The 26,683-nt window shown below is 46.7% G+C and overlaps 1 protein-coding gene across 3 annotated transcripts in view; it reads right to left on the bottom strand.

Annotated features, from left to right (window-relative positions):
• MICU1 (mitochondrial calcium uptake 1) overlaps positions 1-25,215 on the bottom strand; it is a 163,962-nt gene extending 138,747 nt beyond the window's left edge. Inside the window, exons 1-2 of one of the 3 annotated variants that reach the window (XM_077350442.1) lie at positions 25,038-25,215; positions 2,970-3,131 (exon numbers count right to left, since the gene is read on the bottom strand). In XM_077350442.1, the coding sequence (XP_077206557.1) occupies positions 2,970-3,130 (161 nt within the window). In that variant the 5' untranslated portion in view covers position 3,131; positions 25,038-25,215. Of the gene's footprint in view, positions 1-2,969; positions 3,132-24,764; positions 24,977-25,037 lie in introns of those variants that run through there. The other 2 variants (XM_077350444.1, XM_077350445.1) reach the window with 2 other exon arrangements.
• Positions 25,216-26,683: the final 1,468 nt, after the last annotated feature.

Below are 26,683 nucleotides of genomic sequence, written 5' to 3'. Positions count from 1 at the left end.
GCTGCCGTTCTTCTTAAGTCACAGCAGGCCAAGGATTTGCCAGTTTTGCTGATGCGTAAAAGGCTATGAACACAAGCGTTGCTCAGAAAACCGATGCCTCGTTTCCCTATGCGGTAAAATCAGCTTCACTATCTGCAGAGTATTGGGTGGATCGCTGCACAAACCCATAATTACCTGACCTGGATAGTCCAGGTGCTCCACCTCAACAGATACTGAAAGCTAAGCAGGGTTGGCCTTGGTTAGCATTTGGGTGGGAGACCTCCAAGGTAAACTAGGGTCATGGTGCAGAGGCAAGCATTAGCAAACCACTGCTGAAAGCCTCTTATCTGGCTGCCAGACAACCCAGACAATCTAACCATCATGAGATCTTTTGGCTACGCTACATACGTCCCATACAATTATTAATAATAATAAATCCAAGAGCTTTTTCCCCCTTAACTGCAAAGAGCTTGAACCTCCCACCTTCAAGTTAATTAAGAGAGCTGGTGTTCCACAACGAGTAAAAGAATGGGCACTGAGGAAAACAGGCCATGCTCACATCCCATGTGCTCAATCTGACATATTAGGCATCGCGCTATGTTCTCAGCCTTAGCAGCCCAGCTTTAACTCAATGATAAGAAATACCACCTACCTTATAGGATTGCAGTAAAGATTACTGAGAAGACTGGAGTAGAATTCTTAAAAGCATTACATATCTAAGCCCTACAGCCAAGCAGCAGCCTTCATTGGCTCAGCATGAAGATTCTTCACATGGAATTTGAATACTTGGCCACACAGCTTGTATCAAAAACAAAAAAAGCAAACAAAACGAAAACACTGAAAGGTGCATTTGCCACTGCTGAGATTGTTAAAGAAAGTCAATGCGCACAAAGAACGCTGTTTTAAGGAGCATGATATCCTTTGCTGTCCAACCTGCCTGTATCAGGGGCCAAAACCATCACCTCTACAATTGCAGAGGTGGGAACTGAGATACCCTGGCTTCCCTGAGACCACCTAGCCAATTCATGTGCGAGGTAAGATTAAAATCAGGGGGCTGGTCTGATTCTCAGCTACTGCTGAGCTATATTAGCCCCAGAGACCAGCCACCGCAGCCCCCTTTCCTAGCACGACACAAAATGCAACGTAGGCACTTCTTCCAAGTTGTTAATATTTTAGGGCAGGTACTTAGCCAGCCAACCAGGCGCTCAGATACTGAAAGATGCATGGTGCCTCCTTTCTCTAGAACCACAAGGTTTTGTTCACACGTTCTGCTTTTCTGCCAGGTCAGACAGTGCTCAAAATGGCTTGAGATCAGTTCCACGGTTAATCCAGAACAGAAATTCAATTTACCACTGAAAATTAATCCTAGGAAATCCGTTGGGAACGCCACGAATACGGAGAGCTTCTTGCAGTGTAGTTAAAAGATGGGTTTTCCCTAAGAAGCTATTAGAAGTGTTGGAGAAAAACCCGCCAACCAAATTCGTCTTCTGGCACAAAGGAAGCGGGGGCCCCCTGCTGTTGGCAGGGATTACTATAATGGGGCAGCTCATTCAACTCTTGATGAAGTGCCCCACGGCCAGAAATAGAATATTCAAGGTTAACCAGAATAGTGGAAGCCGCACACTCCTTATTAGTGTCACATATCATCACAGGCAGCACACTTTCTGCAAAAGGCAAGGAAACCTCTCTGGGGGTGGAGAAGGGGGGAGAGAGCCAGAGAAACACACAGAGAGAGAGAGAGAGAGAGAGAGAAATCCAGTCTTCCACCCCCTCAGGAGACTGCAACTTTCAATACAGCAAGGATTCTTATACCAATGAAAAATATATTTGCTTAACTAATTGAGAGAAAACATGGATCGTGTTATGTCATCTCTTGCAGTCGGTGAACTTCCCTAATAGAATATTTATACAAAGTCTTACTCTGAATTAACTATTTTTGCAATTATAAAAAAATCCCTCCTAGCAGTTTTCATAACCTTGAGAGGCTGACTTCACATCTGAGTGTATCAGCAAATATTTGGGGATTCTTTTTTTGTTTGTTTTAGGTTTATATTTTGGACCTTTTATTCAGAACATGGGCCCCTACCTCAAGATCAACCAGCATAGATTCTCACAGTTCTATGAGCTATCCACCAAGGAAGGACCACAAGGCCTAGAGAGATATTTCTACTGGCTGCCAAACAATGAAATCCCACACCTTTGGAAACTCCAAGGCAGTGTATCTTCTAGAAACAGGTAAGATGTACTTATACAAGCTTGTTTGGGTACATAAATGAAATGGCCATTGCCATCCACCCAGATTCCAGAAGCAACTACTTTCAATCAAGATAATAATATAAACTCTAAAGCATTTTGCTGACTTACAAATCCAAATCCCTATATTTCCAAGAGCACTGTGAAAACCATTAAAGCATATTTGACCGAATTTTCCTTAAGAAGTGCCGAACCTACTTTCAAGAATACACAGGTGGCAGGAAATGATACATTAGGACTATGCTACTGTTGTTTAGCAATACCTCTGTCCCTGCTAGACTGGGGCACGGCTTCCCCAGTAGTCTTCATTTGCTTCACAGAGGGGAAAGTTGAGCAGGAGTGATTTGCCTGGCAAAATGGTGCTTCACAATCTGACCTGTCGCGCAAGCAGCACAGCAAGCCCAAAAACTGATCAGTAGCCATTCAGAGAAAAATTATGAACGTTACTAAATGTTTGAACGATATAGCATGTTTTTTTTGCAGAAAAATACCGTATTCAAAAGACCAACTAGATTGAAAAGGACAGCTGGAGAACTGATGAGAATGTGGAAACAAACCAAGAAGACCACTTAACGGCAACGTTCCTAGGTCCAGCAGAACGACAAGACCCGCACTCAACTGGACTATGCAATGAGGACATGAAATTTCCCTCTCCATCGGTTTCTCTACCAATACAAACAAGCAACAGACCGAAGTTCTCTCTGAAAGCCCAAGGACAGCAGCTCAGAGAAACCTACCTCTGCAGCAGGAGTCCAGTGCTCGATGCCACTGTGGCCGCTCCCACAAAGGCCACCCTCATGAGCCTCCGCCGGCTGCGGGTAGAATGTGACGCTCCATAGTATCGCCTAGAAACGGCAGCTAAACTCGCCACAGCAGGGAGAAGGCGAAAGCGCAACATCCTGGGAAGGAAAACAAAGAGTACAGTAATGAACACATCTAGGAAACGGTTGACATTCTCATTACAGTCCTCCGGTCGGGTGCTTTGATACAGACAAAGAATAGCACTCTCTCATTGTCTTTTACTTCTGTAACGTAGCAGCCGAAAACTGGTAAAGGCAGAGAGTATTTACCAATGACCTTCCAAACCCAACCTCATTAAGCAAAAAGCATGTGCTTGGACTCTGGGCTGCTGGAAGCCAAGCACAGGAAGAGTTGGTCTCTTACCCACACAAAGACCAAACCGGATCGGAAAGAATTTACAGCCAGGCCAGGCAAAGCAAATGGGCTGGCTGTAGAAGAGACGCCGTGCTCTGCTTGGGGAGAACCACCCCACAGCCTCAAGGGGATTCACTTCCAAGAAAACCAGGGACCTTTAAAGCCCAACTGATCTGGACTATATGAGGCTTCTTGCTGTATTTACACAAGCACTGTGCCGTGACACCAGACCGGCTCTGACTAAACACAGCCCTGATATCACACCACAAACCTTTATGTGATCATGCAATTGTCAACATGGCGATGTCAGGCACACGGCAAACAGTACTCCAAACACTCTTCTCTCTCAGGACAATGAGATCAGAAGTCCATGTGCAACTGCTAAATTGATGCAGGCTCCTTGATGACTAACTTTTGACAGCCCAGCAAGGGTCCCACATGAGCTCTAGCATCGTCTGCAGCTGCCTCTTGCAAGTCTCAGTTTCTCTACACATACGCCGAGGCACCCAATTTTACCACAAAATCTGGGCAAACTTACTGACTCGCATATAAGCCGAGGGTGGGAAATGCTCCATCATCACAGGTTCTCCCATCCAGCCCCCCCCCCCAACAAATACAGAATAGTCAGAAGGATGAATAGCTGCTGGTTTTTGTACCCTGCTTTTCACCCACAGAAACCAAAAGAATGGTTTGGAAGAAGTGAAGGAAAAAGGGGGGAAAAAAGATCAGAGTCCCTCAGTCAAATCGTTGATGTCCCACAAGCTGCCAGAGCAACGATTGGCTGGCTGAAGCAGGCTTTTATTTCAGTTAGTGTATATACCCGCGTATAAGCCGAGGGCTTTTTCAGTGTGAAAAAGGTGCAGAAAACCCAGCTTATAGGCGAGTATATAGGGCAGTGGTCCCCAACTGGTCAACACTTGACAATTTTACTGAGGCCTGGGGGGGGGGGTAGTCTTTTGCCGAGGGATGTTACCACCGCCTGAGCCCCTGTTCCACTTGCTTTCCCACTGGCGCCCCTGACTTCCTGCCCCCTGCTGGGGGCGCTGCCAGCAGCAGCTGTGCAGTGCCATGCCGAGGGGGAGCCCCACCTATGGCAGCCATTGGAGAGCACCAAAGGTGAGCCGGCAGCAGAGTGGCAGGCAGCCCCTGAGGCAGCAACCAGGGAGGAGGACAAGAAGGAGCCGCGGCCCGGAACCAATTGATCTAAGGACCAGTACCGGTCCCAGACCAGGGGTTGGGGACCACTGATATAGGGGACATCATGCACACATGGCTCACAAAGGGAAAAGTCACAGAAACCAGCCATGTAAACTGAGATAGTTATTCAAGCTTCAGAAGTCCTCTCTGCAGAGATAATCTAATAAATTTGATTAATATCAAGTATGAAATTTCATCTGTAATTAAGGTAAGATGTTCTGTATCTCAAAGCTCACCTTTTACAACCAGCAACGTTTCACCTGCTGGCCCAAGGACTGTATACAAAGGCAAGTGAAAAGTTGGCTACTAATCCCCAGTGTTATTCAAGGGGTTGCACTGCAAGCCCTTAAAGTAGAAGAACTGTGTCCGAGTGCAAGCAGCAATCTATTTCCGAGGCACCCGTGGGAGCTGCAGAAATGGAACCATTTGAAATAGTAATGACTGCAATCTATGCAAGCGCCTTTCCTCTGAGATGTGGGGTTTCCATTATGACTAACAGTCAAGAGCGTTTGCCTTGGTAACCGCCAAGTCACCACCGACTGCCAACCTGGCTTTCGGAAATTCTTCAGATGGAAAAGTGCTAGGGAATTGCATTGGCTTTTTCAAAATGAAGCTTCACATACATTTTGCCGTTCTCCTGACACATATTGTCGCAGCCATAACTTAGGGTCTTCTGCAGATACAGCAGTGCTCCCAGAGTGCAATCGTGAGCAAAGTTACACCTTTCTGAGCCCCCTGTCTTCTACGAACTTAGAAAGGCATAATTCTGTTCAGGATTGCACAGCCAGCCTCTTCACCAACATTAAGAGCAGCTTCTTTACCGTTTTCTCAGCTTTTTTACCGTTCAGAACCCCCTGAAACATTCTTCAGGCTCCGAGAAAACCCAGAAGTGGTGCTATCAGGCAGAATACGGTTGGCAAGCATAGCTGTGGACACACCCATCCAGGGCCACATCCCTTCCCACCCCCTCTGGACCCATCATTGGCCATTTTGGGAGGGGGGAGCAGGCTGACATACCCATTTATAGTCATATCACCTGATAAATGCTAGAAACATTTTAAAAATATGTTTTAAAAAATTAACTCCCACCCATTTGGGAAACCCTTCCAGGGCTGTCAAGAAACCCCAGGGTTTCACAAAACCCAAGTTGAGAAAGTCTAGTTAAGAGGCTGGGAGCCCCCCCCCCCTCCACATACTGTTTCCCCATTTCTTCTGAATTAGCCAACCAACTTCTAGTCGAGATTCCAAATTCTGTTTTCAAGCTAACTCTTGTCAGCACGAAACGTGTTGCATATATAATATTATAATATTATTAAAGGTAAAGGTACCCCCCCTGTGCAAACACTGAGTAATGTCTGACCCTTGGGGTGACGCCCTCTAGCATTTTCATGGCAGACTCAATACGGGGTGGTTTGCCAGTGTCTTCCCCAGTCATTACTGTTTACCCCCCAGCAAGCCGGGTATTCATTTTACCGACTGGAGTCAACCTTGAGCCGGCTGGTGGGATCGAACTCCCAGCCTCATGGGCAGAGCTTCAGACAGCATGTCTGCTGCCTTACCACTCTGCGCCACAAGAGGCTTGGCTAATATTACTGCATGGCTAATATTAGAAAGGAAGAGAAGACGCTTTAGAGCTCACAGGGCACTTCTCACATATTGCATGGTTGAGAGGCTAACACCAGACTTTTTCTAACTGGACATACTCCCACCAAGGACAACTGTAAACACTGGGGCTGGAATGCCAATCTCCAGCAGTATGAACCTACAAACCACAAGTGGCATTTTAACCAAAAAGTGTGTTTCTTGCCCTTTACATCGCAAGACTAATGCTAGCTTTTACTTCTTAAAAATCACTAGTACTTAAAATGGATTACAGCAATTAGGTATTACAATCTGCCTGATGGTACAAATTACGCAAGGCAGGCCATTTTAAGAACCTCACTCCTTGCCAGCCACATGCAAAAATGTCAAGGGCAGCTGTAAAAGCAAGAATAATTATAGTGATTTGTAACATTTCCACCTGAAAAGGCTTAAGGAAAAGGGAGCTTCTAGGCATTGAATGAAGGACCTCATGGTACCAACTAACAGAAACGCTGCTAGACTTGGGGAAACTAGACATCTACCATAAGGAAATACAAGATGAAACGTCAGTAATTCATCTATTCAACAACTTTCAAGCTCTTTTTTATGTGGAAAGCTAGACTTTCCCTTTTGCACCAATAGTCTCTTTCATTCTGCCCTCCCCAAACCTGCCCGTCTGCTAGTTTTTAGGTTTGAACTGGTAGGAAGGAAAGCCATCTTGATGAACATGGTCTTTTGTTTAACAACACCCACCAGCAACAAAATTATACTACTCTTAAAGAGAAGTCAGATTTTAAAAAGAGATACTAAAGGTTTTTTTTTTCTGGAAGAGGTAGAGATTAAATATTTGGGGGGCAGTAGGCCAGTGAGCTTAGTCAGTGATGTGCTATTTTTAAAAGCAGTTATACGGACAAAAATTTATCCACGCGCAGCATCTTTCAGTAGGTCTCTGTCCAATTTGCTCAGTGTTCATGATAGGCCTGACAATACATTATGCACTCTTGGTCTCCTTAGCATAGTTTCTTGGCAGGCAGTGCTGCACTTTATAAGATTACTGCTTAAGACTTCCAATAATACCAAAGCCCACATTGCCTTTGAAGTCATCACTGGCAATCCATGTCAACAAAAGCGTTAAAATAAAATACAGACCATCACCTACTTCGGTACAAGTTTCCAGTATGCACTTAACTGACATATGCAAATGCAGATTCCCATTTCTCAAAATGTGCCAGTAATATCTTGACAGGTACTCACATACTAAAGAAGTATTCCCCAAAGAGTCATAAATAGTTAATGTTGCTAGCATTAGTCACAAATATATTCAATGCCTAGAGAACACGAAGCAGTCCAAGGTATTCCATAATAGCACTGTTGACTTGTTTATCAGATAGCCTTGCTGGGCCAAATCAGGACTGAACATCATGCTTCAGAAACCAGAAGTGGTTTCAAACCACCGGTTATGTGACTGCAGTTCCCATCAGTAGCAATTTAATGGCTCACCACAGGTAGGCTCTGTGGAGTGGTCCTTTGCTCCACGAAGGAAAAGGCACAGATCCTGCAATCCTGCAGTATGAACTCAGTTTGCTCAACCGTCATCACTACCTTTCTTTGCAGAAGCCGCCTCGCTGTAAGAAATCACCAAGGAGGCAATGGTTGGTGCACAGAGCAGTTAGACCACTGATTCATGGGCTTAACTCTGAAGATGCTGTTTTGGCCCCAGGCTGGATCCGCACAGAGATCCAGAACAGGTGTCTCACCTGCTGAACGGGACTACAAAAGTTGAATGGGACCACAACAGTTAAGCAGTCAGCAGTGCTATACCTGAACTGACTCAAGAACAAATTTTAGTTTATTTGCAAATGAGAAACCAAATGTCTACAGCTTGTGAAGTCACACAAGCTCAGCAAGGATAAGTTTTATACCGCAAATTTGATTCAGATCACATTTTTGGTTCAGCTTCAGCAGCAGGTCAACCCGGCAAATGCAAAGACAATTCTCCTACTGAATGTAAAACAGTGCACAGGCTGGGAAGCTGCGGTTGGTAACTGTTGTACTAGAGCCAAAAGGCAGAGATGCCAACTTGTCAGCCCTACCCAGCTCGAGGTCCAAGGTCCAATGGCCTCTCAATCATGGATGGAGAATGGGCCAAGTTTGGCTCAAGCAGCATCCCTACAGAGGAAGGGAGCAAAGAGAAGAGCCCAGCAAAATGGAAAGTGGAGAGCCGAGCATTTCTGACCGGGGAAGCCTCCTGAGATGCTGCATTAGCCCCATTCTCTTGCCAAGGTCCACAAAGCACACACAAGGACTCTCTGAGCGATGGGTTGTCAAATTGCGGCCCTCCAGATGTCAATCGACTATAATTCCCATGAGCCCCTGCCAGCAGGGGCTCATGGGAATTGTAGTCCATGGACACCTGGAGGGCTGCAGTTTGACTACCCCTGCTCTAAGCAGCCAGCTCCAGAGGAGGAAAGCAACCAAAAGGAGTTCCCCCCTTTGCCAGCTGAGCATCTGTTCCGTCCTTTTGCAGCAATGTGACTTGTGCCTCTGCACTGCAGCTTCGGCAGGCAGACTCATTCGGTCAGCCTCGGAGATCAGAACCGAGAGCACATGATGTGGGGGCAGATCAAAGCAGCTTTGATGGCTTTCCCCCAAGGAGAAGAGAACCATGTGGGGAAAGCAAGAAATCAGAACAGCAAGGCCACCCCCCAGCAGTAGCTCTTGCAAAGCTGGTCTGTACCATGAAAACAGGTTCTGATAGAGAAGGAAAGGAGGGGAGGGAGAGAAACTTTGGTGCAGCGTTTTGCTTTTTTTTGGGGGGGGGAATAAAGCCCTATGAGGAAACACTGAGGTACTTGGACACGTTCAGCCTGGAGAAGAGGAAGTTAAGAAGGGACATGACGGCTCTCTTTAAGTATCTGAAAGGTTATCACTTGGAGGAGGGCAGGAAGCAGTTCCTGTTGGCAATAGAGGACAGGACCCGCAGTAATGGGTTTAAACTACAAGGAGAAAGGTACTGACTAGATATCACTGGTGTTCTTTAAGCAGCAGCTGGGCAGATACTTATCCTGGATGCTTTAGGCTGACCCTTCACTGAGCAGGGAGTTGGACTAGATGGCCTGTATGGCCCCTTCCAAACTTATGATGCTATGAGTTAGAACACGTCTCCAGGGTCATCTAGTCCAATGCAGACAGGAAATTTAGGGAGGCTGGTTGTTATTACTTAGTTTGAACTACATTAATGTCCCAACTTTCTCCCCAAAAGAACACCCAAGGCCACTACAAATATGAAATGTTCTAATGTAATGCAGACATCCAATAAGTTTACAAAAAAGGTGGAGAGGGGGGCCAGCTTTCAAGTTTGCTGGACAAGCAGGCAGCTAAGGGACAGGGCTAAGCAAGTGGAAAAACTCAGTCTAGAAGGCAAGGTCATAATGAGTTATGTAAAGAATTTGGCATATAGCTTGCAAAGTGCAACAGTCAAGAATATCAGAGAAGGAGACAGAAAGGACAGCCCTTTCTGCCTGTTCCTCCGAATCTCATACCAGGCTCCACTGGGGAGACATGTCTAGCAGAAGAATCTTCTTCTACAAAGCAGGCCAATACTTCATGGTCCATTCTTGTGCCCCAGACCCAACAAAGGCCAAAGAATTCATTAGTTATATCAACTGCCATCCTCCTAGCTGGCAGGCTGCAGGCCAGATGGATAGGCTAGATCAGCAGCCTTCGCCCTGGGGGGGGTGGGGGTGGGGAGCCTATGTTACACCAACCTCTGTGCACCAGCAGACAGCAAACTAAAAGGGCCTCTTCCCAAACTAAGTTACTGGCAAAGCAAGTAATCTTTTTATCTTACACCTCCCTGGTATTTGATTGGTGAACTGACCAAATTTGCCTTCGGCCCATTGAGGGGCCAACCCTGAGGCCAACAAATTATAACCCTTCTTCTTACTTACCTGAAACGTATAAAATATTGCTTTGATTTATCCTGTGCTTTTTAAGGAGGCATCAATTGCTTTGGAAGGCATCCTTTTTGGATGCTTAAAGCCTGACTGATCACGGAGGGTGATCACTGCACTACAGCAGCCCACAGGGGAGCTCATCAGCAAAAAGGCTCCGTTGAGCTGGAGCAAGATGCCACCCACAATAAGCAGGCTTCTGGAATGGAATGGCGCTGCTGCAAATTCCAACCAAGAGCAGGGCAATCTAATTGGTTTTAACAGACAGATGAGTGGGATATGCATATTATTCAGAAGGCCTACTTTTTACAGCCAGTGCTGCAACAGCAAATAAAATGTCCCATGCATCTGAACAACCCGAATTCCTTTACAGCCATCTGCAAGCACCCTCTTGTGGAAACGTATGTTGTAGAGGCTCATCTGCTCAATTATAGGCCAACTTTGAGAGCAGCAAGATGGGCCATATTCACGTTTGGGCAGCCCCCGCAGCAGAGATGTACATTAAACGCTGGTGAAGTCCACATCAAGGCTTAAGCACTGCCGAACACAGAAACTTAATATATTTAAAGGCTACTTTTACCATATTACGTAAAATAAAAAAACCCTAAAGCCAAATTACTGCAAACAGCTTAAATTCATAACATTTTCCCCCTTTATCTTTTCCTTCGCTCCAGTCCTGGGCAGCTACTTGCTTGACTGTGTTTGAGAGGCGGAACTCCGCTGGACGGCCCCTGGCTGCTGGTTAGGGAAATCAGAAATATCTTTCTTGAGACTGCCTCACTGCCGTGTGAGTTCCCCCCCCCTGCCAGCATTGCCAGATAAAAGATCACCCGCTGCATTCATCGCATTAATTTAAATTAGATTTCTGGATGAAGATGACATTTTGTACCAGAGTAATTTCTTCGATGGAGCTTGGACCAATCTATCATGGAACTAATTCCAGCCAACTGGGAAATTCCATTTGTTTAAGAATAGGATTTGAGCCAACGTTGCCTGAAAGTCATCACTCCTCCTAAACGCAACACCTGATCTCCATCAGAAAGCCCAGGCTTCTGCTACCACAGGACCATTCTTTCCCCAGGTCTCAAGCACACTGGCTCACTCCCTCTCAGAGAGCCTAATCTGAAGGGCCAGGGTTGATTCCACGCTACCCAACGTGCAGCCAGCTGAGTGACCTTGGGCTTGTCGCAGGCTGACAGAGCTGTTCTGACCAAGCAGTAATATCAGGGCTCTCTCAGAGTCACCTACCTCACAGGGTGTCAGTTGTGGGGAAATGAATAGGAAGGTGATTGTAAGCCTCTTGGAGACCCCTTCGAGTAGAGAAAAATGGCATATAATAGTGGTCCCCAACCTTTTTATCACCGGGGACCGGTCAACACTTGGCAATTTTACTGAGGCCCAGGGGGGGAGTAGTCTTTTGCCGAGGGACGTCGCCACCGCCGCCTGAGCGCCTGCTCCACTTGCTTTCCCGCGGGGGGTGCTGCCAGCAGCAGCTGCGCAGTGCCACGCCAAGGGGGAGCCCCAGCCAGGGCAGCCGCTGGAGAGCACCAAAGGAGAGTCAGCGGCAGAGTGGCAGGGTAGCCCCCGAGGCAGCAGCTAGGAGGAGGACTGATTCATGGACCAGTACCGATACCCAGACCGGGGGTTGGGGACCACTGGCATAGAAGAACCATCTCTTCTTCTTCATCATCAGCTCAGCACCACGCACAAGACTCGAGTGACAAGCAAAGATTTTTGTCTGCCACTCGACTACATATTCCTTCCTGGGTTCTTTAACCCATTTCCAGTTGGTTGCTAGGAGGAACATCACACAGGGCTGCTTGGGTAGCACAAGCTACAGCAAGATGCTGAGGCAGGAATCCAACCAGTCTTTTTATAATTTAAACAAAAGCAGCTTTATTCTACTGCATCACTAAAGCACATGCACAAACGACAGAACTTATGGCGCAGGATACTAACAAAGTTGTGACCCCTCACCTGGGGCATGCCAACCCAGCCAAAGGACCTCCATCTTAGGTGGATTCAACTTAAGCCAACTCCACTTGAGCCAATCCCTCGCTGTCTCCAAGCAAGGGGACACTTTGGGGCATAGATTGATTAGCCACCCATTAACAGATACAGTTGGGTTTCATCAGCATATTGATGACACCCTAGTCCAAAACTCCGGATTACCTGGGCAAAGGGGCACATGTAAATATTAAATGGCATTGGTGAGAGATTTGAAATAAGCTCTATACAACATGCGTGTGAGTAAATACACAAATGATTCTATTACAAGGCACTTGGTCAAGTCTTCACATCTTCCAACACACTATTTGCTGCATCTGCACCACATCTGTATCAAGTTGCCATTTCAATATAACTCTTTATCCAGAAACTGGTTGTCCCTGCCAACTGTATTTCTCCTTGAAGCACACAGAAGTCCTACTGCAGTTAAAACTGGTATTAGAATAATAAATCAGGGTTTCCTGCATTGTTCAGCGTCAGCCATGCTTTAGATGCAAGGCTTGGTGAAATGTCAGATTCTTCCAAGCTGTTGTCAGTAGCCTATGTCAACAATTGTGAAAAAATAAAAGTAGTGACACCTAGGCTCTCACAGATACGTGGGACACATACCTGCTCCAGAGCTCTTTAAACAATCTCCGCACCCTGTCCCCCTCCTCCACCCTCCCTCTCTCTTTCTCTCTCACAAAAACACACACACAAACACACACACGCAAATCCCCTTCCTTCCCCACTTCCCCTTCCTCTGTCTCCCCTTCCCTCTTCCTTCTCTGACCTAATCTCTAGTCTCTCCACACACACACACACACACACACACACAAACATGCCCACAAAGAATCCTCCCTCCCTCCTCCCAGGAGGGTCATAGCTTCCTCTTGCCTGGAGGGCAGCGCCTGGGCCTACGCTGGTGTGCGGCCTGTTTACCGGCCCCCGGAGGCCTGGAGGACAGCCACCCCACCCCCAGGAGCCACAAAGCTTCTGACTCAGCTCCCAGAGGCATCTGGGACGGTGCATCTACCTCAGCAAGCCACGCAGCCTCCACAAGAGCCCCAGAGGCCTCCCCACCATCCAGACTCCCTGCTCCTTCTCTCTTTCCCCCCTTACCTTTGCGGCGGCACTGGCCTGCCTGGCCTCCACACTGACTCACAATGTCCCCTGGTTGGGCAGGGCAGTGATGATCCGCCTGGCCACCATGCTGACCCACAACTGCCCAGGCCTCTCCGAGCAGCATGGATGTGGCCTGGCCTCCTTCCAAAACAGTCCACTCTACCACCATCCTCGACTCATTTCCATCTCAGGGGCCATGCCAGAAGATGTGTCTCACATCAATAAAATGACACTACATAAATCCTGGAAAGCACAGATACTTGAGAATCATCTATAAGCCTGAAGAATTTAGGAAGAACTAAACAAAGAAACAGAAAAAAATATATTCTGCTACCTAGCCACTCCTTATCCCCTCTACATTTCCCTTTCTGGGAACAGAATTTGTTCAGACTCTCAGATCTCCCTCGCCTCTTCTAAAGTCTTTATGTAGACTGACAGACTCTTTGTCCCATTCCCCAAGTCTTCATGTGGAATCGCAATCCTGCCCTAAAATACTGAGGGACATTTCTGTAGCCTGGGTCTTCATTCCTGGAATCAACTGAATTTAAGGTGCAAGACACAGGGCAGGGTTCACTTTGCATCACACCTGCTGATCCTGCTGCCTCCATAGGAGACCTGAACCAACAGACAGATGTATTCCATCCCACTAACTTCTGCACTTAAGGAGATTGATTTGTTATAATTATTTACTTGAGAATCACCCCGCAAATTCTACTCCAGCACTTAAGGAACTAATTTAGTATTAAATTGAGCCATTTGGCATTAAGACAATTAGTATGAGTATAAAATGGCAAAGCTTTGCAACAATCAGGCTAGGCCATAAAACATATCTAGAGAAACCTTACCATATGGTTTTCTTCCACATTTAACAAGTGCATCAAATTTAATATTTTTAACGTTTATATCTTGGGAAATAAATGGTTTGTTGCATATCCTCCATTCTCCTGACACCCACAAATCAAACTTTTTAAAAATTTAATAAAGGCAGATCATATCATATAAAATCAGACTACTGATCAAGGGAGAAGAATAATGTATGGGATCTATATTCCATTTTCTGACTAAGCCTGACAAGTAACAGATTCCAATATGATGTATAAATCTATTCAAAAAATTACTTTCCCACTTGAAGAAGGAAATATTGCTTCCCTTTAATGGATTATCACTGGCAAGCTAAACTCCTTTAATCCACACTTTTTTCAGTGACTGGTCAAGAGTCAGCTTGGAGAGAATCTTTGGCTCTGGAAATGAAGTCCCGGGCTACAGTCAAGTCCCTAGCCGCTTTCATAGTGACTAAAAACTTGGCAGCAGAGTAACGATTAGATATTTATTCTGAAGAGTCCTTCTCCTCTAAGGGGAAAAAGAGGACATCAGGAAGGCAGGACTTATTCAAATTCTTCTTCCTGTTTGAGTCCAGTGGGAGTCACCCAAGCTCAGTTTGGAAACACTAACAGTTTCTATACCTTAACTATTAAACTGTTAACCATTCAACACACATCATCAACAAGATGGTTAATTATGGCTTCTATGGCAGGTCCAACCTTTTTTTCCTGTATATTTTTTCTTGCTTGTATATATGCCTGGCCTCAATCAGGGCCAGGGCCTTTTCAGTCCTGGCCCCTACCTGGTGGAATAAGCTCCCAGAAGAGCTGTGGGCCCTGACGGAGTTCTCTGGGTTCTGCAGGGCCTGCAAGATGGAGCTCTTCTGCTAGGCATTTGGTTGAGGCTGGGCCGAGACCATGGGGTCCCCCCTCCCTCCTGGTTCCTGGGCTTGGTCTAGAGTTAGTGATCTATCCCCTGGTTGTTCCATCACCAATTCTCATACAGCAGAGGTAGTCAACCTGTGGTCCCTCCAGATGTCCATGGACTACAATTCCCATGAGTCCCTGCCAGCATTTTCTGGCGGGGGGCTCATGGGAATTGTAGTCCATGAACATCTGGAGGACCACAGGTTGACTACCCCTGCCCTATAGTAAGATTGAATGTTCTTTGTCAGTTTCAATAAGAGAAATCCAGCCATGGTCAGTTTCAAGGCAGGGAGGCTATGGATGTTGTTTAATTTCATCCAGAAGCCTCTCCTGGCTTTCACAAAATACAAAAAAGAAAAAAAAAGCTTCTTTGTCTTACAACATAGGAGTGACCTAAAGTAATGACTGTTCAAAAAAATAATAACATACACTATATGGGGGAGGGGAAGGAAACTGATGACTGCAGGGCTGTTTCCCAAGTAGTGGAACAGAGCGGCAAAGTAGAAGGACGCTGGAAGTCATGCAGGTCTAGAACAGCATCCACTCCTGCCGCCATTTTGTTCATTCGCTCTGCACAGCAATGTGCCACAAAAGCAGTGGAGTCTTCCCTGGCATGACCCCCTCCCATCCAGAAACAAGAAGTCATCCCTTGGTGGAAGCCTTGCCTTATTAAAAGCAAAATGTTGCACACAGCTTACACATATAGCACATAAGGCTTTAGGAAAGGAGAATCACCGCAGGTATCAATTTTTTTCCCACCTGAAAGTCAGCGATGTGCCAACCGAAAAGTGATTCTTTGTGGGAGGGTCTTGCCACATCCTACTCCAGCTGGTTGAAGGGTGTGACCTTGAGGACATATTCTGGCTCAGAAGTTGCCCAGGACCATTTCAAAGACATTCTTTTCGGTCTCATGGGGACAAGATACCAAAACAAGAAGCTCTTGTCAATGAGTTGAGTCTTCCTTCAATCGTCAGACATCCTTGGGCCCTTACAGGTGTGTCAATGCATGCAACTAGTCAAAATCCACTTTCCAGCCAACAAGTTAAATCTTTAAAATATTACTGACAATCTTCATTACAGAGGCCACTAGCAGGCTACTGAACCTAGGCTGCTGCATCCATTTGGTAAGGACTCTCTATTTTACATCCCCTGCTACTGCGAATGCAAGGATAATCATGCTGGCACCAGTATCCATGATGATACCCATACAAGAACTTCCTGTCCCCTTTCCTTTCTCAGTCACTGTTTCCCCTGGTTCTTTCAACCAACACCACTCTACGCCATTTTTCCTTAAAGGTAATTGCTATAGTGTTAAAGCACTATTTCATTTTTAAGTCCTCCATTATCATTGTGGGGCCAACAGCAGCCTGACCAAAGGAAAGCAGCTTCCATATCAATGGGACCTGCAAAACATTTCTGTGCAAACAGCATTGAAGGATTTGTAAACTGTGCTCCTCCTGCAAAGACTGTAATGAAGTAGCTTTGAGAAAGAACATGACAAGGCTGTGGGAGTCCTGGAAAGAGAACAATTTTAGGATGACATTGCGTGGCTGCTCGGGGGGGGGGGGGGGACAAAGCTTCCATTTGGAAGCAAAAGTGAAAAAAATATCCCCATGGAAGTGTCTATAAATTCTTATGGCTACTTCATGGGTTATATTTTTAAGCTGCAAACACTTAAAATACACGACAATCATACATTTTGAAGGAATACAACGGCTGTCAAGGGAACTTTTATTGACTTGTCTTTATGGAAAAATACACTTTTTTGCTTAGATTAGATGAAACAGTCTTTCATCATTTTGATTATCCAAACAAGTATCCCCATTTTTACAAGTGGAAGAAGTACAAGCTGTGAATTCTTAAACAACCTTAACACCACAGTGAGGTAAAAAAATAAATAAATAAAAGCCTAATCTTTATCCAGAGCTTGGTGAATACATTCAGACTTTGATTAACTTGGTTAAACTTCCTGTTGAATACAGTTTAACTATTCAAACCTCAATGAATATAAAGGCAAGGGTTTTCTGCATCATTATTTTTAATTGTGATAATGAGAAGAGATGTGACTAAGTTATTTATTTATCAAAAGGCAGGAAGTGTATAATAATATAAAGCATGTAGCCAAGTAGGTAGGACTGCTATGCCGACAGATTGGACAATCCCTTTAAATACTAATATCTATGTTTCCAATCCACTTAATGGCAGCTGGGGAGAGTATCCAAATCTCTTTTACACCCCCCTGGAAAGCACAATGCTCGCATTTTTGTGACAGAGGGAAAATAGTTTGCCAGGCTGTGCCACAATCACATCCGGAACTCAGTATTTTGCCCCCTTGATACAACAGATCTGCTAATACCAGATCTGGTAATCCCTGGCTCCAAAGTTGTTCACCTGACCTCAACCAGAGGTACAGCCCTGGTGGGATGAGCTGCCTGCTGAAACCAGGGCCCTAAGTTCCGTAGGACCTGCAAAATAGTCCTCTTCTGCCAGGCCTTTAGCTGGAACTACGGTTATCCTTCCCCCTGGCTCCCCCTTATTGTTTAAAGATTCTCCCAATGCAACAGAGGGCAATTAAGAGGGTGGGGGATGAATATTGGTTCTATTTGTATTGTCATTTATTGTAAGCAGCCCTGAGCCCACTTGCTGGAAGGAATGGTATAGACATGGAATAAATAAGCTCTGGGACCTTCACACCTATGGGGTCACCTTTCCAGTAGGTCCCCCAAACTGGTGGTCCCCAACCACTGGGCCGCGGCTCCCTCCCCCCCCCCATAAAAAGAAACTTCCCAGGCTGCAAGCAAATTGGCCGCAAAAGCAGCCGATTAGCTTGCGGCCCAGCAAGCTTCTTTTTATGGGGGGGGGGAGGGAAGCAGGGTCGTGCATGTGCGTTTGCACCATGCACGGCCGCAAACACGCATGCAAGGCAGTTTCGCGCATGCACACATGCGCAGAAACGCAGTGCATGTGTGTTTGCAGCCGCGCATAGCGCAAACACACATGCGCAATCGCCCTCCCCACCGCCACCGGTCCGCAGCCTTAAAAAGGTTGCAGACCACTGCCCCAAAAAACACTAAATTCCAGCAAATAAAATCTGCTCACGGTCCGTGACTCCAAAGAAATAAAACCAGCTCAACCAGGGCCTTTTCAGCCCAGGCCCTGGCTTAGTGGAATGCTCTGCCAAATGAGATCAGAGCCTTGCAGGACCTTAAACTGCTCAACAGGGCTTGCAAGACAGAGCTATTCTGCCAGGCCTATGGCTGAGGCCTAGAAACAAACGTATAGTGTTGGCCTTCCTGTCTACAACCCAGTCAACAAATTGTCACCTGAAGAAAAATTTTATACCTCCCTCTTTTCACTTGTGGAAGAAGGCAGTGGAAAACTTACCTATTTATTTTATATCCAGTTATATTAATTTTTAAGATTTTAAAACTTAATATGTAATGTTTCCTTAAGGTATTTTAACCCTTTGTAAACTGCCATGAGCCCCCAAGGAAGGACAAGGTATAAAGGATGATTATGATGATAAATAATAATACTATCAACTGCCACAGCCTATTTGCATTCTATTAGACATCTTCCATACCAAGTAGGGAAGTACATTTACATACTAAGTATTTGCATACAAGGTCCACACTCAATCCCTGTCATCTCTAGTAATAAATATTAGAAATGACTTTCTGCTGCCTGAGACTCCAGAGAGCCCACTGCCACTTAGAGAAAATAAAACAGAGCTAGATGGGCCCTTGGCTTGCATCAATACAAGGCAACTTCATGTTTATAATCAGGCTGTCAGCCACTTTAATAGAAAGGCAAGATATAATTATTTCAATAAATGTAAAAAACACACAGTCTATTCTGTCATATACCCGTCAACACTTGACAAAAATGTCTCTCAATAATTTGCAGTGCACATTCTCTTTGTAAGACAACCAGTGGGTCCAGAACAAAAATTATTTAAAAAGGAACATACACTGTCACTCTCCTTAGACTTTACCTTTCTTAACTGTTGGGCTGATTCATAACGGGAGGGGGAGAAAGAAAGAAAGAAAGAAAGAAAGAAAGAAAGAAAGAAAGAAAGAAAGAAAGAAAGAAAGAAAGAAAGAAAGAAAGAAAGAAAGAAAGAAAGAAAGAAAGAAAGAAAGAAAGAAAGAAAGAAAGAAAGAAAGAAAGAAAGAAAGAAAGAAAGAAAGAAAACCAACCTGACTGAACAGTTATGATGGTTGTTCATTTAGTCTGAGGAAGAGTGCTTGCACTCGAAAGCTCACACCTTGAATAAATCTTTGTTAGTCTTAAGGGTGCTACTTGACTCTATTTTTGTTGTGCTACTTCAGACCAAGAAGATGGCTACCCACTTGAATCTATAACTAGGCAAGACATTGGATGCTTCATGAATGACTCTCCACCATAGGTTCCCCCCAATCCAGCTTGGTAAAAATTGTCCATAGCCTCTCCCTCTCACAATGTATTTTAAACCTTTGTTTAAATGTATTTTAAACCATAGGTGCGCAGTTGTGTAGTCCTCAAGTTAAGTCCGGACCTCCCCCCCACCCCAAGCTGCCACCTACCCCACAGGAGAAAATAAACAGGAAGCATATATGCTTCTCCCAGGGGCAAACAGTAGTTCCAAAGAACGTCAGTGTGGTGTAGTGGTTAAGAGTGATAGCTTCTAATCTAGTGAGCCAGGTTTGATTCCTCACTCCCCCACATGCAGCCAGCTGGATGACCTTGTGCTCATAACAGCCCTGATAGTGCTGCTCTCAACAGAGCAGTAACATCAGGGCTCTCTCAGCCCCACCTACCTCACAGGGTACCTGTTGTGGGGAAAGCAGTGTAAGGCGATTGTAAGCCACTTTGAGATTGCTTCAGGAAGTGAAAAGTAGGGTATAAAAACAACTCTTCTTCAAAGAACATGCAATGTTAGGAAAATGGCATGAGCTCTGGTCTAAATTAAGACCTTTTGAGGCTGCCCTTTACCAAGAAAAAAAAATCATTAATGGATCTTATAGCATGTTGCTTAAAACCTGCATTTCTCAAGGGCTTGGAATGACTCTACAAAAAGTTGTTCTGGGGACTTCTGATGAGTGGAAATAGAGTGAATAGGTAAAAGACAAACCATACACTGTCTCCTGTCTAGTTATGTGGTTGTGCTTAGAACTTGGAACACAACAGCAGCTTTTTCAAAGGACCATTTGACCTATAAACTATAATCCTCAAGAAAAAGGACTCTGTTTTCAGGTGATGCACTCCACAGGAACCAACTCAGATAGATTCCCTGTGTATTAAAAATATCTTCTTAGGAGACATCTTCCATCCACTAATTTACATTAAAAGCAAATAGAATCTGCTTCTTGACTAAGGCAGAAGGCACCAAGGTGACTAGTAAGATAAACAATAAGAATAAAATTTAAACTTTTAAAATGCAGCAATTAAAATAACTAACCAACAGTAACAATAAAACCACTGAAAACCTAGTCTTGCCCCAAGTCTTCCTCAACGCCATGAAGTGGAATGCTTATATCCATTCTGACAACGCACTCACAGGATATCATAACATCAGCCATAACCATCTCAGATTCATTTCTCTTACACTAAAAATGTCAGCAATACCATTCCACTCCCTACATCAGACAAACAGGCTAGTCTCCATGGAAAAGAATAAATGGACATAAATCCAACATTAAAAACCACAGCACTCATTAACAAAGGGAGTACATTTTAACCTTCCAAGCCATTCTGTTGCTGGCCCAAGAATGGCAGTGCTCAAGCAAAGAAACTTGAAGGGAAGATTTCAATGTGAGACTGCTGAACTCGAGTTCATTCACAAGTTCAAAACAACACACCTACCCTGGCCAGGACTGAATGGGGCGGGAGGTTTCTTATCTCACTACACATGAGAATTATCTGCCTCCAAGCATTTCCCCTCTGCTCTAATCATGCTGATTACAATATGTATTGTATCTTTGCATCCTGAGCTGCCTACAGCCTCCATTTTAAAGCGCTGGTTGAGGAATCGCATAAAGTGGATTCCCCAACCTATAAAGTGCCAGCTAGAGGAGAGCAACCAGCAGGCCACCAACAAAAGAAAAATGTGGAGGTGAAGAAGTGTTATCTCCGCCTCCAATGTCCCGCCCTTCCACCTGCTTCCCTCTCCCTTCTTCCAGGGATATAATTTTTTTTAAACGAACTGCCTGGAACAACAAATAGGCGGATAAACATGCAGGCGATGCCAGAAATAATTTTCTCCCAAGTTGTCACACAAAGCATGCCTCTCTCAAGTCCCCCACCCAAAAATCAGGAACAAGATTTTTTTTTAAAGTTACAAGACTCATGATTCCATAAGGGGTGGCAATAAAAAAGCACCAGGCAACTATTATTAGATGCATAGGACTTTCAACTGAGAAGTATTGAATTAAAAAAAAAAAGCAGGCATTGCAGGCCCTTTAAAACATTGATAAAGGGGATTGGCTGCCTGGCTTGATTAGCAGGCGGAAGAGAGTCGCATGTAAAGTGTGTTGCTCTCTTCCGCCATTTCCAGCAAGCAATGTGAAGTGTAAGGAGTGAGAAAAGGCACAGATGGAATTGAGACAGCAAGAAGGTGAGGAATGCCTGGAGGCGCAATAATATTTAGCGCTGCACCATTATGCTGGCGTAACGCTATTTTTTTTTGATGTGCGGAAGTTCCCTAACGGTTCTACTACATACCAACACTGCTCTACTGCATACCAACAATGAAGTATTTCATGAGAATGACTGCATTTTCTGTCTGCCTTGTCAAACTCCAGGCTAAATATACCCAATACCACTATGTTTATCTCTTAAGGGTTTAATTTTTCTTAATGGGTTCTTGTGACTTTTTGAATCTGATGTGGTTAAACATCACTATGCACAAGGCTCGGCATTTGCATTCTCCTTGTCTTTTTAATTCTCTTGGAAACAAGTTGATCAGGTACAAAACTACAACAAATTCATTGTCTGGAACACAATCAGTGCGGTACAAACACATTTATACTGCCCTGACCTCTGCTCCTTCATCATTATTATTTATATAACACGGAGTCTGGTGCTTTCAGTGCAAACCAGATCCAAGCCAGAGATGTTCACAATCGAAAATCTTACATGGGGGGGGGGGCAGGGGAATGCTAGACAAGGGGGACGAAAAACAAGATGAACAAACAAGAACAACAGTTTCATTTTGGTTACAGGACTGCTTTCGGTAGGGGAAAGAGTTTAAGGGGGTGTGCCAATGGTGTCTTCAAACTGCATGCCTGATTATATATTCCACTGATAATGCTGGTGCTAGCAGTAGAACAGGAACACAGCCTACGTGTAGAAGTTTTCTTTCCTTACTACAAAGGAAACTTTGTCACTTTTGCTATCATCAGTCTATCTCATGTTAACCCGCATCTTTCCTCCAATAAGGTAATTAAACTACAACACAGCTCTAAAAATACAGGAAAGGCAGACCTGCCAACATTCACATTAATGGTATCGAAGTTGAGTCCATCCTCTCAAATGTTAAACATACCATGCGCTACCAGAGGTTCAAGAGCTTACCTCTAGTAAATCAGGAACAGAAGCCTGAGCATTAGGATCCAGTCCTGAGCCCCCTTACAAGAAAGTGCATATCACATACAGACATAAATAAGCAGAGAATGAGGCTTTAAGTAATTTCTATCCATTGAGGTCACTGCCTTAAGCAAGCTTTCAAGGAGGGAGCTGTGCCAAGCTCTCTAAGAAGAGTTGTGAGCAGATACAGATCTTTAAGTCACTCCATCAGGAAAGCGGAGAATCTGATCTCCCAATTAGGGCTGCCTCCCAAGGGCAAATGATCAGCTTTGACCATCTGTACACCGCCCGTGGCGCCGCGGGCGCCACGGACTAAATAAAATAGTAAGGGGTTCTGGGGCGGGATGTGTCCGGGATGAGGAAGGGTCCGGATTGGACCCTTCCTCATGACAGACAATCAGAGGGACCAATCGGCAGGCGCGAAGCGCCTGCCGATTGGTCCCTCTGATTCCCAGCCTCAGTAACTGCGAGCCGCGCGCAGCGCGGCTCGCAGTTGCTCCCGGCCTGACGAGTCAGGCCGGCCCCTGAGGGAGCCCCCGGCAAGACTCCAGCCGCTGAGACTCCAGCCGCCGAGAGGGAACCACGGCCGGGCCGCGCCCACGCGGCCCGATCCGCGGCCGCGGCTCGCGGGTGCGGCCCGATCCGCGGGCGCGGCCGGGCGCGGCCCCGCGGGCGCGGCCGGGCGCGGCCCCGCGGGCGCGGCCGGGCGCGGCCTGATCCGCGGCCGTGGCCTCCTGGAAGCAGCGGAAAGAACCAACCCCCCCCCAGCCGCAGAAGATCAAATAAACGCACAGGACCCGCCGCAGCCCAGCACACCACGCCTGGGACTCCCCACCAAAAACCAGGAGACGCCGAGGAGCCGCCACCCGCCTCCTCTTTCAGGTACCCTGTCCCTTGCTCTGTCCCTCGCCTGCCCCTCCCTCTGGTCCCTGCCTGCTAGCGCCCATTGTCTTCTGGATACAATGGGCTTTTTTACTAGTCTGTACACCGCCCGTGGCGCCGCGGGCGCCACGGACTAAATAAAATAGTAAGGGGTTCTGGGGCGGGATGTGTCCGGGATGAGGAAGGGTCCGGATTGGACCCTTCCTCATGACAGACAATCAGAGGGACCAATCGGCAGGCGCGAAGCGCCTGCCGATTGGTCCCTCTGATTCCCAGCCTCAGTAACTGCGAGCCGCGCGCAGCGCGGCTCGCAGTTGCTCCCGGCCTGACGAGTCAGGCCGGCCCCTGAGGGAGCCCCCGGCAAGACTCCAGCCGCTGAGACTCCAGCCGCCGAGAGGGAACCACGGCCGGGCCGCGCCCACGCGGCCCGATCCGCGGCCGCGGCTCGCGGGTGCGGCCCGATCCGCGGGCGCGGCCGGGCGCGGCCCCGCGGGCGCGGCCGGGCGCGGCCCCGCGGGCGCGGCCGGGCGCGGCCCCGCGGGCGCGGCCGGGCGCGGCCCCGCGGGCGCGGCCGGGCGCGGCCTGATCCGCGGCCGTGGCCTCCTGGAAGCAGCGGAAAGAACCAACCCCCCCCCCAGCCGCAGAAGATCAAATAAACGCACAGGACCCGCCGCAGCCCAGCACACCACGCCTGGGACTCCCCACCAAAAACCAGGAGACGCCGAGGAGCCGCCACCCGCCTCCTCTTTCAGGTACCCTGTCCCTTGCTCTGTCCCTCGCCTGCCCCTCCCTCTGGTCCCTGCCTGCTAGCGCCCATTGTCTTCTGGATACAATGGGCTTTTTTACTAGTTATGAAATAACCGGCTTTAGTACAACAGAAGGGCAGGGCAGATTTGGTATAGAGGAAGCATATTCTAGCCTTCTCACATTAGCCCCAAACTAAATAAAATATGGTGGAAGATTCAAAGCTACACAGATAAAATAGACTGTATATGTCGTAACGCATGTCTGTAGCACTTCCAAACATGAAAAGTATTTTACAAATCTAGTTTTGATCCCCGATTAACCATACTCCCTCTCTCCTCCTTCCCTGCCACCCGCTCAGGAATTAGGGCCCATCTACAAAGGGAGAGGTGGTAGGAAAACCGTGACAGGTGAAAGGGCTTAACATTCACGGTGAGGTTGCTACGCCTGACATCTGCGGGTGGGCGGTTTCCTTGTTTTTAAGGCACGAGCCACACATCATGGGCAAGTCCGAGGGGTGCCTGGGGAGTAAAACAACTACTCAATGTGTAGGAGGGAAGGGGAAGTAGCAGAGAAAGAAGAGCCAAAAACAGACCTGGGGTGAATACAGGAAGGCTTTCATTTTCAGCCAAGCCTCCCAGCAAGAGAGGGCCGGCGGTCGCCTGTCATCTCTAACGACACAGTTCAGTCCTTACTAGGAGGGCAAGAGTCCCCTTGAACATGCGAAGAGCGCCACGAAGGAGCGTCCCGTAAATAGAGGGAGAGAGGAGGAGCTTCCCGGCAGGGATTCCCGCCCCAGCCCTTTGCACAGGAGACCCTCCACCCGGGGAGGGTGTGCCACGAAGGATCCCCTCCCCAGCAGCCTTACCTGGGTCTCTGTAGGGCTGGCAGCACAGCGCACGCGCGTCCCCCCACGCAACGCCAGGTGAAAGGAGACGACGGCGCGGGAGACACCAGCGCGAGGACAACGCCGCCGCCAAGCGCCCCCCTCAAGCCCAATCACGCCCTGGACAGGCTCCGGCCCCTCTGGCTCCGCCCCCTCCTTTTTATCAGGCGCGGCGTGTTGGCGTCATCGCGCCTCTGGCGGTAGCCTCCCTCCCTGGTCTCCACGGCAACGAAGGCGGACCCGCCTCCTGCGTTGCGACCGCGCGCCAGCAGTCGGGCGGAGAGGCTGCGATCCGGGAAAGTCGGGAGGCTGGAGGGTAGACATGAAATCGCTGTACTCCAGGCGCCGCAAAACGCAACCTCCTTATTGCAGCCCAGCTCCAGCGGACGAACGAACTAAGAGCTAGGGCAGAAGAACAAATTCAGGGGGTGGAGTTTTTCCAGTTAACTCTTGGGAGCGTGCAGACTGCGTTGGGTTTGGGAGCGTGTGCGGAGCAGTGGATTGTTGTGTCTGAAGGAGGGGGCGTGCATACGACAGCTGATGTCTTGAATAAAAGTTGGTCTGAAAGGGACCCCTTTGTTCCAGTGGATTGCCCGATATGTGTGTACTACTGCGTATGGTCACTTGGAAAAAAAGCTCCACTTGAATGCACGGTGGCTTGTCCTCAAGTAAATCTGTTATGTCGGGTTGCAACCCGTTTTGTATTGCATTTTTACCCTTCCTCTTGAGAGGCAATACGAGCTGAACAGGGTGCTTTGGTCACCCCACTCCCCCGTTTTTTTTGGATTTGAAAGCACATTATCCAATGTGTGTGTAATGAAAAGGAGGGAAAGGAAACGAAGATCGTATGCATGTTTACAACCCACCACTGAGTTCAGCAGGCAAAATCCTAACTAAATATGCATACCATTGCAGACTTCTCAATTTGAGGGATGTTAATGTAGGTTAATAGAAGAAATGGAAGCAAAATATAGTTAATAGATATACAGCTGTTATGTACCCACAATGGTGCCATGATTCATGACATTATTGATGGGTTACGAAAGTGGTACCATGTTACATTTGAGGGAGGATGAAAAAGAAATGTATGTATAAGAGTTGCTGGGGGCAAGTAGAATAAGGTTTGGTGGGATTTTTAACACCAACAAAGTTTTGTTCTGGGTCAAAGCTTTCATGTGCAAGTACTACCCACCTGAATCAATCTTCAGGTGTAAAATGACAAAGAGGGAAATACTCCAGTCTTAGGACTCTGAAATCTAGGACTGGAATAACTGTGTACATAATACTATTAGTTACTCCCAAGGAAGTGTGTTAGAATCATTACCAAAATAAATGTAATATCAGATTCATGTTTAGCTTGATATATAGCACACTGGCTGTCAGAAACCTATAAATAATTAGGGAAAGCTCTCTGATCTCACAAAATTACTTTGCCTAACATTTGCTTAGACAGCACAAAGTTGACTTCCCTCTAGTATCTGATAAAACAAAATAGTGAAGATACATGATGGAACATCTTTGCTGAATTCTGGGTCCAGTCTAGAAAAAGTGTTTCTTTCTTGCTTGCTTGATTTCTTGCTTTCTTGCTTTTTTGATACCCTGGTTTTTATTACCCGAAGGCGTCTCAG

This window comes from Paroedura picta, chromosome 8 (genome assembly GCF_049243985.1).
Source record: "Paroedura picta isolate Pp20150507F chromosome 8, Ppicta_v3.0, whole genome shotgun sequence".
Classification (NCBI taxonomy): Eukaryota; Metazoa; Chordata; class Lepidosauria; order Squamata; family Gekkonidae; genus Paroedura; species Paroedura picta.
Note: the sequence above shows the minus strand (reverse complement) of the source record. Positions and strands in the feature narration are given on the sequence as shown.